Source organism: Salvia splendens, chromosome 10 (assembly GCF_004379255.2).
Source record: "Salvia splendens isolate huo1 chromosome 10, SspV2, whole genome shotgun sequence".
NCBI lineage: Eukaryota > Viridiplantae > Streptophyta > Magnoliopsida > Lamiales > Lamiaceae > Salvia > Salvia splendens.
This window is the reverse complement of record NC_056041.1, coordinates 19,368,655-19,385,031: the sequence shown is the minus strand read 5'-3', so window position 1 is coordinate 19,385,031 and position 16,377 is coordinate 19,368,655. Positions and strand designations below refer to the sequence as shown.

Genomic DNA, 16,377 nt, shown 5'->3' with positions numbered 1-16,377 from the left:
AATACATGATGAAATTTTTAGGTGAGTCATTTAAAAAAACACTTTATTCTTATTTATATTTTATTTTTATTTTTCTTTTTCTTTTATATTTTATTTTCTTTCTGTTAACTTTTAACATATTAATTTCTTAAATCTTGTGTCCAAAATAAATTTCTCAACTATCTTGAACCAAGGAAATAGTATTTATCTTTATATATAACTAGGTTTTTCCCAATGCTATCCATCTAACTGGACATGACAAAAGTATGTTACTTATATTATATAAAAATTAAAAAGAATTAAATAAAATTTGTGAATTAAAAAGAATTAAATAAAATTAGAATTCACATTCCATTATCTTTTTCCATTAACTTTCTTTTATAAAGTACTACTAGTATTTTTTAAAATTCCAATTGAAACTTCTAATTATGGTAGGAACAAGTACATGTTAATTAGTTTATTGTAGTAGTATATTAATTACACTGCTACAAAGAAAGGAATCTTGGTAAACGAATTATGACTATATGTATACCCTAGTTAACCATTCATTAAGAGAAAATAAATAATTAAAATAGCACTAAATTGGAAAATTTGTGATGCTCAAATACTCTTCTATCACATGTAGAATATAATATGTCACTGCCATCAATATATGAATATCATGTGAGTTTAATAATATCATTGGAAAGTGTGTAATGTTGACAATTTCAAAATAAAGTTGGGATGCCATGTGAAGAGACCCCATCAAAGCGAGGCTCGTGGAATTGAAGACATATAAAAAAAGTACTATATGTATTAAATTAATAATTGTGACAACCTAAGCCACATTAGCAAAGAAGATTTTCTTCAACTACCGGAAGGATTTGGTTCCCTAACATTTCAACCCTCTCTTTGATCACATATGCTAAAGTAACAAGTTGTCTTATGTATGTATGGTCTATGGAGATCCTTCATCAAACCGTATCTAGTATTTAACTACATGCACGTATATAAGAGCCATGTACTATTATGTATAAACACAAAAAAAATAAAATGAAATTGGGTTAAGTACACACACAAACCACCTACATATCACCCACTTATAATATCTCAACACAAGGGGCTTTATATTCAAAAGCACAAATACCACATCTACTAATCAACACCTCTTTTTCTCTCTCTATTAGTATATGTGTATGGGGTCTGGTTATTCTGGAATGGGCTGCAGCAGTGAGGGGGAGGGGGAGAAGGGTCTCGGGGAGCTGCCGGAGAGCTGTATAGCTTGGGTTCTGTCGTATCTCAAGACATCGGAGATCTGCAGACTCGCACGTGTGAACACAACTTTCTACAGAGCTTCTTTGTCTGATAGTTTATGGGAATCAAAATTGCCTGAAAATCATGAGATTCTTCTAAGGAAGGTGTTTGGAGGCGACCCTTCGTTTTCGACCAAGAAGGACATCTATGCAACCCTCTCCACGCCCTTCCGCTTCGCCTCTCACACTAAGGTTAGCTGCTTCTCCATCTACTGTGCATTAGAAATATGTCACTCACCTCTGTCCTTATTAATCCAATCATTTATAGAGAAGTCAGGATCGCCATTTTTATTACTAGTAGTATGTTGTAATTATGAAATTTTTATTTATGTGTATTTGACCTAGCTTGGTTGATTAAATGTTATGTATTCGATGATGATTTTTAGGAGGTTTGGTTGGATAAAAGGAGGGGAGGAATTTGTGCGGCTATTTCATGGAAAGCATTGAAAATTACAGGCGTAGATGATCGCAGATACTGGACCCACATCTCTACTAATGAATCAAGGTTAGATCATATCAATTCTAAATAAATTAACACTTTCATCACACCATTTAAACATTGGATTGAATGATTTGAATCTCCCCCAGTTATATAAGATCTGTGAATGGAAAATAAAATTAATCGTGTGGAATTGATTATATGTTTGAAAAGATAAGTGCATGGTTGGTACAAGGTCATTCACTCGTATCCTTTCCTACTTCTGTCACGTGTTTAATTATACTCCTATCAAGTATAACATGGCACATGCATGTTTGCAGTGAGATATACTATTACTATTATGTATGAAATGAGATGAAGAACATTATTACATTGCACAACTAATATTATTTCAATAATAATATAATATATCCCTTCTCCATGATGCGCTTAGCTCCTACAATCTATCAAATTCAAACTCTACAATTATCAAATCACCATGAAATAAGTACTAGTAATTAGTGAAATGGATGTATATAATCAGATCGCTGACAATTTAGACTGCATTAAGAAATCTCAAGTCAATTCTACACAAACCTATTGTCTACTATTTTTACGAAAATGTGTTGGACTTTTAATTTAGTTTCTAAGGATACACTTTACTTATTTTGATACAATTAGAGAAGAATCCTGTTGTATCTTAAATTTTGAAACTCAGTTATATTTATGTGCATCTCATTTAACTCCCTATGGTCCTAATTAATTATCCCATTTTTTACCGTACGAGTTTTAAGAATTTATTTGACTCATACAGGTTTGGCACAATTGCTTATCTCCATCAAACATGGTGGCTAGAAATAGGAGGCAGCTTGGAGTTCGAATTCCCCGTCGGCATCTACAGCCTCTTCTTCCGGCTGCGCCTCGGCCGCCCCTCCAACAGTGGACGAGTCCCTGAAAAGATTCACGGCTGGGATGTTAAGCCAATCACCTTCCAATTAGAATCATCGAGTTCCCGCCATACAAAATCCGAGCTCTTCTTCAACCAACAACCCAAATTCGAATGGTTGTACCATCACGTCGGAGATTTTTCGGTCGAGGATTCTAAAATTCCGACGTCGCTCAGCTTCTCTATGACTCAGATTGACTGTACACACACTAAAGGTGGGCTCTGTGTGGATTCAGTGTATGTATTTCCTTCTACTGGACGACCATATCCACTCACATCATGAAGGGAGACAAGTAGTAGCGGCACGAGAATTTATAAAAATTAATTTTATGTGGTGCGTGGAGAGAATAAATGTGTTCTTATTTTTAGTAATGAGACGTCTTGGTTGGGATAAACCGAAAAGGAAATTGGATCATCTTCTATGGGACGGAGTGAGTAGGATAGTAGTAGTATTTTATAATTTGGACTTTGGAGGTATGGGGGAAATTGACGACATTCTTGATACACGCCTACGGCTTAAATTGCCAAGATTATGTTTGTTGAAAGTTGAAACACATTAATTGTTGGAATTTTCATAGTTTCTGACTAATTTTAAAAAACATTTTGTGTAGCTTGGATTCAAAATATTTGTGATTCTATACTTCGGTTTTTTCCACCCAGAGTAACAAAATTATGGTGGATTAGTCTGACATACATGGACGGTTCTGGCTGCATTTGGAGCGGAGGATCAATTGATAGGATCATTGTGGTGCTAATTATTAATTGGAGCATTAATTATTTGTTTATGTTGGGAGCCAGTTTATTAGGGTCATAACATCAGTAACAGTTTTATGATCACATTTCATGAGGTGGAGTCGTACTTGATGATTGGAAGTTGAGTTGAGTTGAGTTTGAGTTGTGGCTATACCATGTTTACCTGGATACTTTTGCTCCATATGACGGATAAACTTACTTTATCCACCACCAAGTTGGAATTTATATTTTTAATGTTAGGGATGTTAATCTAACCCAAAATTCGTGGGTAGATTCGAATAATTCGAACAAATTAGTGGGTTGGGGTTATAATTTGGCAACCCATATACAAAAATGGCTAAAAGGATTATCTCATTAGGGTTGGAGGGTTAAACGGGTTGGCCCGAACGAGTTGCGGGTTAGCTCGATGGATTGCAGTTTTTAAATAAAAAATACTACATACTACTATAAGGTTTTATGGCTTTTCTTGTACTTTTGGTTTTAATGTCGCGTAATTCATTAGTCTTCTCCAAACTTCATTCCACACCTTTCCACTCGGTTCCATACTATCAACTTTCAAGTTTCACCTCGACCTATTCTTCTGTCGTCCCAATATCTGCCACCGGCGGCTTACACTGCCAAAGCCAATCAAGACAAAATATAGGATTAGGCCATCAAAATTCCCAATATTTTTGGTGTTACAGTGATTTATGTAAGATATGATTTCTAATTTTCATAAAGAATTGATTGAAACCAATGCCATAATAATGACATGAACACAAACTTTAATTAAAACTAGTGTTAATACCCGTACTATGCACTGGCCAAACGATTTTTGAATAATGATCTTGAATAAGAAGGAATAAATTAAAAAAAGAGAATAACATTGGTGTTTATTGTAACACCCCTTACTCGGTTAGTTTTAACCGAATAAGTGACTTTGATCGAATCCATGTGTCTTACCTTGAGAGATCTGATCAAACTTAATCTTCACTTTATTATCATTCTTTTGATAATCTTTGACTCGCTGAATCAGGGTCGATCTCACTCTTAGTTCTGCCACAAGATTTCCATCATCTGATATTTCCAGCCGTGCATTCATCGCTCTCAAAGCTGCAATTGATTTTCTGCTGAGTGCGTCTGCCACAACATTCGCTCTACCTGGATGATAATCAATCACACAATCATAATCTTTAATCAACTCTACCAATCTTCTCTGCCTCAAATTAAGTTCTTTTTGTGTAAGTAGATACTTAAGACTCTTGTGATCTGTGTAGATATAACATCTTTCACCATATAAGTAGTGTCTCCAAATCTTCAAGGCAAATACAACAGCTGCCAACTCTAGATCATGTGTGGGATAATTTCTCTCATGTGTTTTCAATTGCCTGGAAGCATAAGCAACTACCTTGCCTTCTTGCATCAATACACAGCCTAAACCATTATGTGATGCATCACTAAATACAGTGTACTCCTTTCCCGATTCAGGTTGAATTAGCACAGGTGCTTCTGTCAAAATCATCTTTAGTTTTTCAAAACTTACCTTGCATTCATCACTCCAGTTAAATGACACCTTCTTCTGAAGTAGAGTAGTTATCGGCTTTGCTATAATAGAAAATCCCTTCACAAACCTGCGATAATAACCTGCTAAGCCCAGAAAATTGCGAACTTCTGAAACATTTTTCGGAGGTTTCCACTGTACCACTGCTTCGATCTTCTTCGGATCCACTCGAATTCCATCTGCTGATATAACATGACCCAGAAAAGCTACTTCCGTCAGCCAGAACTCACACTTACTGAGCTTTGCGTACAACTGTTTATCTCTCAATACTTGCAAGACTGTTCTCAGATGTCGTTCATGATCATCCCTGGTTTTAGAATACACAAGTATGTCATCAATAAACACAATTACAATTTGATCAAGGTATGGTTGAAAAACCCGATTCATCAAATCCATAAAAGCAGCTGGGGCATTCGTCAACCCGAAAGGCATAACTTTGAATTCATAATGGCCATAACGAGTTCTGAAAGCCGTTTTAAACACATCATCATCTTTCACCTTCAACTGATAATAGCCTGATCGCAGATCAATCTTCGAAAATATGCTTGCTCCCTTCAGTTGATCAAATAAATCATCAATTCTAGGCAAAGGATATTTGTTTTTAACAGTTACCTTATTCAACTGTCGATAATCAATACATAGCCTGAATGATCCATCTTTCTTTTTCACAAACAACACTGGCGCTCCCCAAGGTGATACACTCGGCCGTATAAACCCCCGATCAAGTAATTCTTGAAGCTGAGCTTTCAACTCTTTCAATTTTGTCGGAGCCATTCTATAAGGAGCCATTGATATCGGTGTGGTGCCTGGTATAACCTCAATAGCAAATTCAACCTCGCGTTCTGGTGGCAAACCTGGTAACTCTTCAGGAAACACATCAGGATATTCTGACACTATAGGTATATCAGTTAACTTCATATCCTCTGCTCGTGTATCTAGAATATAGGCTAAATATGTCTCACAACACTTTCTCACCAGCTTACGAGCCGTAGTAGCAGAAATCACATTATCAAGGTAGTCTGATCTCTCACCAACCACTATCACCTCATGGCCATCTAGTGTGTACAATATTATTCTCTTCTTACCACAATCAACTAAAGCACGGTGAACATACAACCAATCCATTCCCAAAATAATGTCAAATTCGCGAAACGGTAACTCCATCAGGTTGGCTAAAAAGAGGCATCCTTGAACACTTAGAGGACAATTTCTATAAACTCGATTCACTACCACACTCATACCCAGGGGATTTGACACTAAGATATCATATTTAGTCTTTTCTAAGGGCAAACTATATTCTTCTAAGAGTTTATCACAAATATATGAATGAGTAGAACCGGGATCAATTAAAGCAATAACATGCACATCAAATACTGTAAAAGTACCAAGTATAACATCAGGAGCATCAGAATCCTCGCGAGTCCGCATAACATAAGCACGTGAAGGAGCTCTCGGTGTTGGCCTCTGTATGGGCTCAGATGCTGACCTCTGTCCTCGTGCTACTCCAAACCCCCTTTCGGTTCCACGACCTTGTTGCACCCCTGCCGCCGATCTAGTCTCAGAAGATACTTGTCCCCTCGGACACTCTCTGTAGTAATGATCCTTAGATCTACATAAGAAGCACGTCCTTAGCAGTTTTCGGCATTCACCATGGTGAGGTCTCCCACAATGTTGGCACATCGGTATTCTGTCTGATCCTCCAGTACTAGCCATTGAAGTTGCCTGTTGTCTTGGCCTAAACTCTGACATTTGGCTTGGTCTTTGGCCTTGGAATCGACTAGGCGCTGAACTCCTGTTACCTCTCTAGTCTCTGAATCTTTTCCCCGAGAATCGAGAAGGCGAGTGAGATGATTCTGCAGGTCGTTTCTCTTGATTCATAGAGCCATCTTCAACTTTCTCGGTAAATTTAAGTTGTTCAAGAGTCCGGGCAGCGTGTGATAACTTTGTCAAATCTGATGTCTCCAATCCAACTAGTCCAGCCTGGATAATACTCCTCAAACCCCTCCTGAACTTCCGACACATATCCACATCTGAATAATTTATCTCTGGTGCATATCGCGAAAGACGTCGGAACTCAATCTCGTATTGTTGAACAGTACTTCTACCTGAACTAACTGTAGAAATTCTTGTCGTCGGTCTTCTATGTACTGCTCCCCAACATAGAATTCACGAAATTTATTCAGAAAGAAATCCCACGTCAACATGTCTGGAAGAGTAGCACGAGCCACACTGGCCCACCGCCTGTGAGCCTCTTCTTTCAAAAGTGCAGTTGTTCCCTGTAACTTTTCCTATGAGGTACAAGTCATACAGCCGAATATTCGCTCTAACTGTTCCAACCAGTACTCAGCCTTGGTTGGATTATCATCTAGTTTACCTCTGAATTCTTCCGAGTGATATTCATGCATTTGTTTAAGGATGGAAGATTGACTTGGTGGCACATTCCTAGCAATCTGTTGCATTGCAGTTGCCATAGTGCGTAATATAACATCTTGCCCCGCCATAGGAGCAGCAACATCGGCCAAAGGAACCTCCTCAGACTCAGAATCAGAAGAAATATATAAAGGACTAGAGGCTTCTTCACCTAACATCTCGATCCTGATTAAAATGGCAGCTGTGTCATGTCACGGATATTTCAAACCTATGTGGCATGCTTCTATACATATTAAAGACTCAACTAAAGCCCGAGAATCGCCTAAATATGGGCTCTGATACCAAACATGTAACACCCCTTACTCGGTTAGTTTTAACCGAATAAGTGACATTACCATTCGGTACGATCGATAAACAAAACCTGCCTATTTTTTTTCTTACCATTTTGCAACCACTCAACATACAACACTATCATAAAAGAAACTAAACCTGATAACACAACTATTTACTACTATACATAACAAAATAACATTTACCTGTTTCGATAGATATATATACAACTTCACTAGCAAAAAGAAGGTTATAACCTTACATTTGTAACCCAACTATTTACAAACAAAAGAGCCTAAGCATGCCACGTGTAAACTCCAACTTTACCAGCAAAAAGGGGGGGTAGTGACTTGACACGTGCTGCTGCCAACTAGCGAGTTCACTCGCTTCTATACTCTGCAAGAGGGAGAAGAAAGGGGGGTGAGCTTCGAAAAGCTCGTAGTGTAATCGCATTCCAGAATAAAACCTCTAAAACTTCAATCTATATCACTATCACAAGTAAACACTTTATTACTTGGAATGTCGTACAACACATATTCAATTTATATCGGCATCAATATACAAGTTCAAACCAATGTCACCCGGTATAAGCATTCATAACAGTTTGAATCATTTAAAGGAATCACATATATCGTTTACAAACAGTGCAACATCACAATCATATTAATCATGTAATACTTTCAATAATAACCATCTATCACCTATCAATCAGAATTATATAACACAATACAACATAACTTTACCTGAGGAAAACATAACTATTTAAAGAATTCAAAGCACAACCATATTATTTCAAAAATAGAGCCCCCGAGTTATGCTTAGTGATGGACACGGGTACACGGACACTATCTGTAGCCCGATGAGGGCGTTTATCATGTAAGTCCGTATCGGACACGGTAATCTTTCATATGGCCTGTGCAAGGCAACTGTTATATATTACTCATATAGGGTACATTTCAACTATCGATATATCATATAAACCATCGCTTCGGTTATCCAGAAGACGAGTGATCAACATGTGTGCAGTACTGCTGTCCTATGGCATGCCAACTATACCCTGTGATTCACTCAAGCAATGGGGCATAACGCAACTATTTCACATCAACTTTCACATTATTCGACACATATAGCTATTTACATCACTTTGATGTATACAAAATCCACACAATCATTTTTAAGTTCTATGGCATAAGCATGCGAATCACAAACAAGTAGTAATATTTATCGAAGTTAAAGGAATTAAATTCTAGAACACGCGTACACTATCGTACACGTTAAAAAAATGCTATTACTTGCTTAGTCAACCATGGAGGTGTCCTTTTCCCTTATCGCTTATGCTTGCACTCGGTTCACCTAATTTTTCAAACAATCACATATACAAATTATAAATAAACACTTAAAGCACAAATATGGAAGCCAAAATATCACATCTATCTATCTCCCTTTTAGCATAAAAACCTCTACTCTCAACTTTTAAAGCTTTAAAAAGATTGACTGCACTACATCATCTTCATATAATAAACTGACTTAGCTCGGAGATCACTAGGGGTCGAGACCTATACCAAAATAAACCTCTAGGTATCTATTTTAATTACAAAAAAAGTTTTCCTCAAAATTCCAAGGGATTAGGGAGTTATGAACGTTTTACTACAGCCTTCCAGTTTGTGATAGGTTCTGGCGACTGTTTAACATGAATTTTTAAAAATAGCAAACGTTGATGAAATGCTCTGAAATTTTGCAGACATCTTCCCAAGACCTGATAGTATGCATAAATATGTTTAGAACACAAATTCTAGCATGTTAAGGTGACCGGAAATGATCAGTACAGCAACACTAGAACAACCTACATAAAAGCTATTTTCTATTTGTGTATCATTGGGTAATTTCCCCAAACACTTCATGTTCAACAACAAATTACATGGTTTTAGTCCAATTATGATTCATATCCAACAATTGAAATCCCCAATTCAAGAACCCTAATTTTTGACCAAACAAAAAGGATCACAACAAATTAACACCGATACTACACATAAAAACAATATTAAAGAGTTCATGGGATAATCTAACCTCCTACTGTACCTATTTTGGATATTGGTTTGATGTAGATTTGAATTTCAATTTATAACATGGAGATAGAGTAATGGGAATTGGGACTTGGGTAAGCTATGTGCGCTTTCGGCATCCCGACAACTTCATCGGCGATTTCGGGGCTGAGGTGTGCAGCTGAACGGATGGAGAGAGCAGGCTGTTGAAAATTTACACAGAGAGGGGGGTGGAACTTGGCGTGGAGAGGGAGTGGAAAAAGAGAAAAGAGGTGAGGAGAGAGAGAAGAGTTAATTTCTATCCTAATTCCTTTTTCATACACACATTACACTTAACACTCCCACTTCCACCTCACTTACTATTATTTTTTTCTTCTTTTTCTTTTTCTTTATCTTATCTTCTCTTCTTTTTTTTTCATTCTAATTTCTAATTCCTATATTTATCTCTTCTATTCCTAACAAAACATATACATATAAAACCACTAACTAAACTATAAATCCTAATCTCTAATTTCTAATTCTTCTAAGGTTGGGATATTACATTTATGATAAAAAAATGTGATAATTAAATATGTATAAATAACATTATAACAATTAATAATATTACAAAGAATAAAAAAAAGGAAAACGTAACTGGTACTGTTACCAAATACTGACGATATATTAATAACTATATATATTAAAATAAAAATATAGAGAAAATATTACATAAATATTTTTACGGATGAGATTATCAATGTATATAAAAAATATTCATATCATTATTAAGAACAAAAAAAATGTACTTCCCTCAAGATACTGTAAATGAACCATCTCATATTTGGCATACAATTTTATACAATTTGAATGAATAGTATGAGTGTAGCAATATTAAATAAAAGAAATAACAAAATAGGAGATGATTCGATGAAATATAATAAGATATACAAATAAAGAAAAATATAAAACAGAATCCAAAAGAAGAAAAAAACAAATAATTTGAAGAATAAAAGAGTTCATGATTTCGTTTGATTAACAAAACATAGTTATCCATAACTGCAAACAAAAAAAACTTACAAAAACAACAACAATTCAGTAATTCATAAATTTTGAAAATTTTAAAATTTATAATTGTTTATAAATAAATAGGAACAAACATACTTAAATATAACTATAAAAAATAACATGGCAAAAGATAAAATAGCCCAATATAGTTAACATACATGGCCCAATAATTCTTAAAAATAGATCCCTAAAACAGGATGATCCCGATATAGTTTACAATTATCTCAATATAGTTAACAATTCTAAAAAATAGAGGCCAAATGAGTTCAAAAATATTATCCCAAATTTACATACAATGCTGATCCAATAATAGTTCCACAATATCCCACAAAGTTCAATTAAATTACTAAAAGAAATTCACACAAAAAATAACATGAAAATTCACACAAAAAATTAATCTTTGAGATCACTATATTGTCTGCTGTCTGCAAATTTTTGTATCTGAATTTAGGGTGTTAACAGCTTGACACTTTTTGAGAATTTTTTTTACGGCCAAATTGGAAAGGGAAGTAAAACAACTTGACACTTTTTGAGATTTTTTTTCAGGGACAAATTAGAAAGGGAAGTAAATCGTGGATGACAAAGAGTATTATTTCATAACTTCATTAAGGTAAGGTAATTAATATTTTACAGTTTCTATTGTCATTTAGAAAACGAATTTTAGACATATTTTTTTATTCATAAAATTAAAAGGTTTTAAATATCCATTTAATTGATTCCAATTTTCTTTTTCACAGACAAAAATTATTGGAAACTGAAGAGTGAATCATCAGCCGTTGAAGAATGAAAAAAATAGATTATTGTAATGGAATAGTGGTATTTTATATCAAGTCTAGGGAAGCCTAACAACAATATTTTAAAAACCGGACTGGTAAGCGAACCGGTGAAGCTACCGGTTCACGGTTCAACTGGTCAGACCGGTTCAACCACTGGTCGAACCGTTTTACTGTAGCATAATAATTAAATATATATAAATATATTAAATAAAAAATATATACAAATTGATAACAAGATATGGTTAAATTTGGGTCAAACTCTATATTTGTAACATTAAAATTTAATGAATCATGAAATATTAGTATTAAACCTAGTTGATGATAAATATAATGAAATTTTAATAAATTATTATTATATACATATGTCAATATTAAGATTTAGTGAATGATAATATACTAGTGTTAAAGTTAATTAAATACCTTATACATAGAATATTATAACAAATTAGTTGGTTCAGAAGACATAATAAACAATGTTAATAATTAGTTTACTAAAATACTATATATATAAATATTAAACAAACGAAAGTTTACTTGTTAAGTATAAATAAGATAGTAGTTATGTCAAAATAATAAAAGTGGTGCACTGGTAATGGGGTTCGGCTAGCCGGCTACCATTCATTTGCTATAGGGTTCGAATTCATTTGGGACCAATTTTTTGAAAATAAGACTTGCAATTAAAAAAATCGCTCCAACCGGCCAGCGGTTCACGGTCGAACCAGACGGCTCACCCGGTTCAAAACGGCGTAACGTGCACAGTTTTATATGGCGAATCGGACTTAACTTGGCACCGATTCGCGGCCAAACTAGTCCGACCGGCCGGTCTGATCCGATTTTTAAAACAGTGCCTAACAAAATTGCCTAACAGGAATAGGCTGAAATTAGATGATGAAAAGTGAAGATTAGTTTTAAAAAATATAGAGTGAACTGCACCAAATGACCATAACTTTTCGCCTTGTAATATCAGAGGCCCCTAACTTTTAAAAATACCACCACAGGGATCTGACAAAACATATAATCACAAATCGTGTATATTTTGCCTTTTTCGGACGAAAATGCCCAAATGGGCTGAAGGGCAGTTTAGACCTTTTGATTGCATTAGGCTGCACCCCTATGCCTGCATTTGCAGGTGCTGTCTTGTCAAGCAGAATTGTAATCATAATTCCATTTATAGTTTTCAATTCTGTTTATTATTTCTTCCCTCCATTTCCGTTTCATCTACCATTTTCAATTTCTACTGGATTCATATTTCCCTCTCAAAACATAATAGGCGATTTTGACTTCTTCGGCATCGGGCAATTTAGGGGATTTCATATCTCCGCCAGCTGTTCGGGATCTGGAATTTAGGGGATTTCATCTGGATTTTGCTGAATTTAGGGTATCAACGAGGATTTTGCAATTGTTGGTTGATTTTTTTTGTTGTATGGTTACTGTCGGACATATGAAAAAGTATTTTGCAATTCTTGATCGATTTCAGCTGGAATTTTAAGTGTGGAAAATTTTGCGTCTACTTGGTTGAAGTATGCATTTGGGCGGAAGAATGATTTTAGTTTTTGTGCAATGTGCTAGGTTCTATCTGCTATATTTCGGCGAAATTGCATTGCTGATTTGGATTTTGTACTGTCGAATTGAATTCAGGTCGTTACGCAATGTCTTCTTCTTCTTCTCAATCGTTCAGCTCAAGCTTCAATTGGAATTGGCCTCGTCCCGAAATTGTGAAGTGTAATCACAATCTTGAGGCTGAGCTCGTGACATCTAGGACGGCTGCTAACCCGGGTAGACGTTACTATCGCTGCCCTATATGGAAGGTTAAAACCATGTATTTTGATCGTATTGTCAATTAATTTTGTTGGCATAAAGATTAATGAGAAATTATTATGCAGGACGATGACTGCAAGTTTTTTCGATGGTTTGATGCGAGTCTTGTTAGGGTTTTGTATACTAGAAATCACCTTTCGAGGGATTGCATACTGTAAAACTCTAATGGTTATTTTTCAATAAATGCAACAGATTATTTTTGTCATAATGTTGTTATGTTTTACATTTAATGGTTGTTTATTGCATATTTAAATGTATGAGCAAACGTAACAAAGTCTAAGTCTTTGTTTTAGTAGACCGGTTGTGGGCGTCGTCCAATTTAAGGTAACACGGTCAGTTCTAAACAAAGAAAAATAAGAATTTGACAACCTAGATAGGCCTAGACTACCTACCGCGAAAGGTTGCAATGTCAGTCCGATTATTTCTAAACCTTATTGAAATAAGATGACGTTGGTGTGGTATAGCACTGAATGGATATAACAGCAAGACGAGTCTTTATGCTATCTACTGAAAGACGAGGTCTTGATAATTAATTTCTTAATCAATGTACGTTAGCATTGAGCATACGATATTGAGTATCCACTACTTTGACTTACCAAAGGTGCGAGTTTTTCGTAACCCAACGATCCAGGTATATTGGGTAGTGGTGATCATTATCTAGAGGTGCTAGGATTGCTATTATGTTGAAACGTGCGCGAGGAGAGTCTCGTTTGATAACATCCACAAGAGGAGCTCGAAACGAGGTTTTATTATTCGGAACCTAGCTAGTTGGAGTTTGATTACTCTATGAATAATAAATAAGAGTTTCTTGCTAAGTCCACTCTTGGAATTCGAAATATGTTAATTAATTAAGTCTATAGCAGACATTAATTAATTAATGGATGTTTCCATCTTAAGCGCGGGAAATAAATCAAATACAATTAAAGGAAACCCGGAATACTTGTAATTTCGGATTTGGAAGGCAGTGCAATATTACTTCTGTAGTAGCTGCTCGTAATATTCCAATATAAGCTTATATTAAATTGTGGGTTCAATTTAATTAGTAAAAAGCTAATTGGGTGAGGCCTGTTCCAGATTCTTCCTTAGATCCCTGACTGGGCCCAATATGTGACTTATATAAATAGGAGAATAAGGGAGACAGAAAACACAACAATTTATTCATAAAATTTTCGTCCCCCTCATTTAAGAGAATTTTCGAAAATTGTGCTCTCCTCCATGAGCTGAGTTATGTCTTCCATTATTCGAGTCCTAGTACGTTGGTGAGATTTTCCCACACAAATATCAGCGTATAGTCCGGGACATCAGTCAGAAGATCCGAGGTCTTGTATTGAAGATCTTCACGTGGAGACGGAGCAAGCCATCATCGATTCTTGATTGAATCAACGAGGTAAATTGGCTAATTCCGTAGTAAGCATGTTTTAGGAATTTAATGTGCTAAAGCATGTTTTAATTCAAGTTATGAGCATGATACATGTGATAATTACGCGAATAGATTTTGTCTAAATAATCTGCTAAATAGATCAAATTCATGTGATCCGTTTTGTTACGCACGCTTCCACTGCCAGACCCTTTAGTTGGTATCAGAGCCAGTCTTTGGCTCTGATTATTTGGATTTAAATTTCGCGAAATTCATGTATGCATGTATTATTTGATTGCGAAGCATGTTCTTGGTGTTTTGTTTAATTTATTATGCATGGTGAACTCAAGAACTATCGAATCAAGAACTTGAATTACTCGATTGTACGAGACGTGCGATCGAGATAGGGATGTCGATGCAGTGGGAGCCGGGGAGCCGGGATCACGGGGCGACGCGCAGGCGAGCAAGGGCTCGCGCGCGCTGCCGGCCGAGACCGCTGGCCCCAGACGCACCTGCGTCGAGAGCGACATGGTGGCTGGCGTGGTGTGGTGGCTCGGTACTGAACCACCGAGACACTGGGCGCCGGGAGCCGCAACCCTAGGCGGAAGGCCGAGAGCGGGCGCACCTCCGTGTGCGCCGCTGGCCGAGAAACTCGCGCCGCCGGATGGCTTGGTTGTCCGAGACGGGCGCCTAGACACTGGTCGAGAGCGGGCGCGCCACAGTGCGCGCCGCTGGCCGAGAGATGTCGGCACCCGACGAGCCGAGAAGCCGCGACAGATGCTCGCCGCTGGCCGAGAGGAGCTGCGCCTCCGCGCACGTCCTGGCCGAGACGCTGGCGAACCGCGACGACCCGCTGGCCGAGACGATGGCGAGCCACCTGCGCGCCTGTGGCCGAGACGCCATGTGCGTCGTGATCCAACAACGCACTCGTCGGATTTTCATCGTTCATCGTTCGTGCGAACCTCGTACGATGAGATAACAATGAAGAATTATTTTAATGATTATTTAATTATTTTATTAAAAGATATCATTAAAATATTATTATTTAATGGAAATAAAATCTTTTTGGAAGATTTATCTAGATTTTAGGAATATTTTGATTATTATCTATATCTATGGAATTAAATAATATTATTTTATTCCTAGAAGATATGGATGAGAATAATTTAATAGTTTCCTAATATTTTATCTAGATTTAAGGAATATCTTATTATTTTCTATATCTATGGAAATAAATAATATTATTTTGATTCCTAGATGATATAGATAAGAATAATATAATAGTTTCCTAATGTTTATATATCTAAGATCCTAATAAGGATAGATATGTATCAATACGTTAAATAATATAATATCTCTTCCTAATCTTGAACATGGAAATAATTTGAATTTAATTTTTCATGTCTTATTAAGAATTAAGTAATTTAATTATTTTAGATATATCTTATAATAGACATGAATAAGAATTAAATTCTAGAACAATAATTCCTAATGGAAGATACCAATTAATAAAAGATTTAATTATCCGGTAGATTAAATACCAACAGAATTTAATTAAGCCTTCAACTGCCTCAAGGCTAAGGATAATTAAAGAAAAACCATAACCCAAATATCTAAGCTATAATTATGAACTCAACGTTTGTATATGGTCTCCATCAATTGGTCTGCAATTCATGAAGCCTTTTTCTAATATTATCGCCACCTGCTCTGTG

At 36.1% G+C, this 16,377-nt stretch overlaps 1 protein-coding gene across 1 annotated transcript; it reads left to right on the top strand.

The window, feature by feature from the left end:
- The first annotated feature begins 1,098 nt into the window (after positions 1 to 1,098).
- On the top strand, positions 1,099 to 3,236 carry LOC121750830 (F-box protein PP2-A13-like). Its single transcript, XM_042145449.1, has 3 exons — positions 1,099 to 1,463; positions 1,658 to 1,776; positions 2,504 to 3,236. Exons 1-3 carry the CDS (start codon positions 1,149 to 1,151, stop codon positions 2,916 to 2,918), a joined length of 849 nt encoding a protein of 282 aa, XP_042001383.1. The 5' UTR covers positions 1,099 to 1,148; the 3' UTR covers positions 2,919 to 3,236.
- The last annotated feature ends 13,141 nt before the right edge of the window (positions 3,237 to 16,377 follow it).

What these genes read in the sequence shown, in the direction of transcription:
- LOC121750830 (XM_042145449.1), top strand. Translation starts at nt 1,149, where the DNA reads ATGTGTATGGGGTCTGGTTATTCTGGAATGGGCTGCAGCAGTGAGGGG. An exon ending in GCTTCGCCTCTCACACTAAG is followed by an intron (nt 1,464 to 1,657) that starts GTTAGCTGCTTC and finishes GATGATTTTTAG; the next exon opens with GAGGTTTGGTTGGATAAAAG. An exon ending in ATCTCTACTAATGAATCAAG is followed by an intron (nt 1,777 to 2,503) that starts GTTAGATCATAT and finishes TGACTCATACAG; the next exon opens with GTTTGGCACAATTGCTTATC.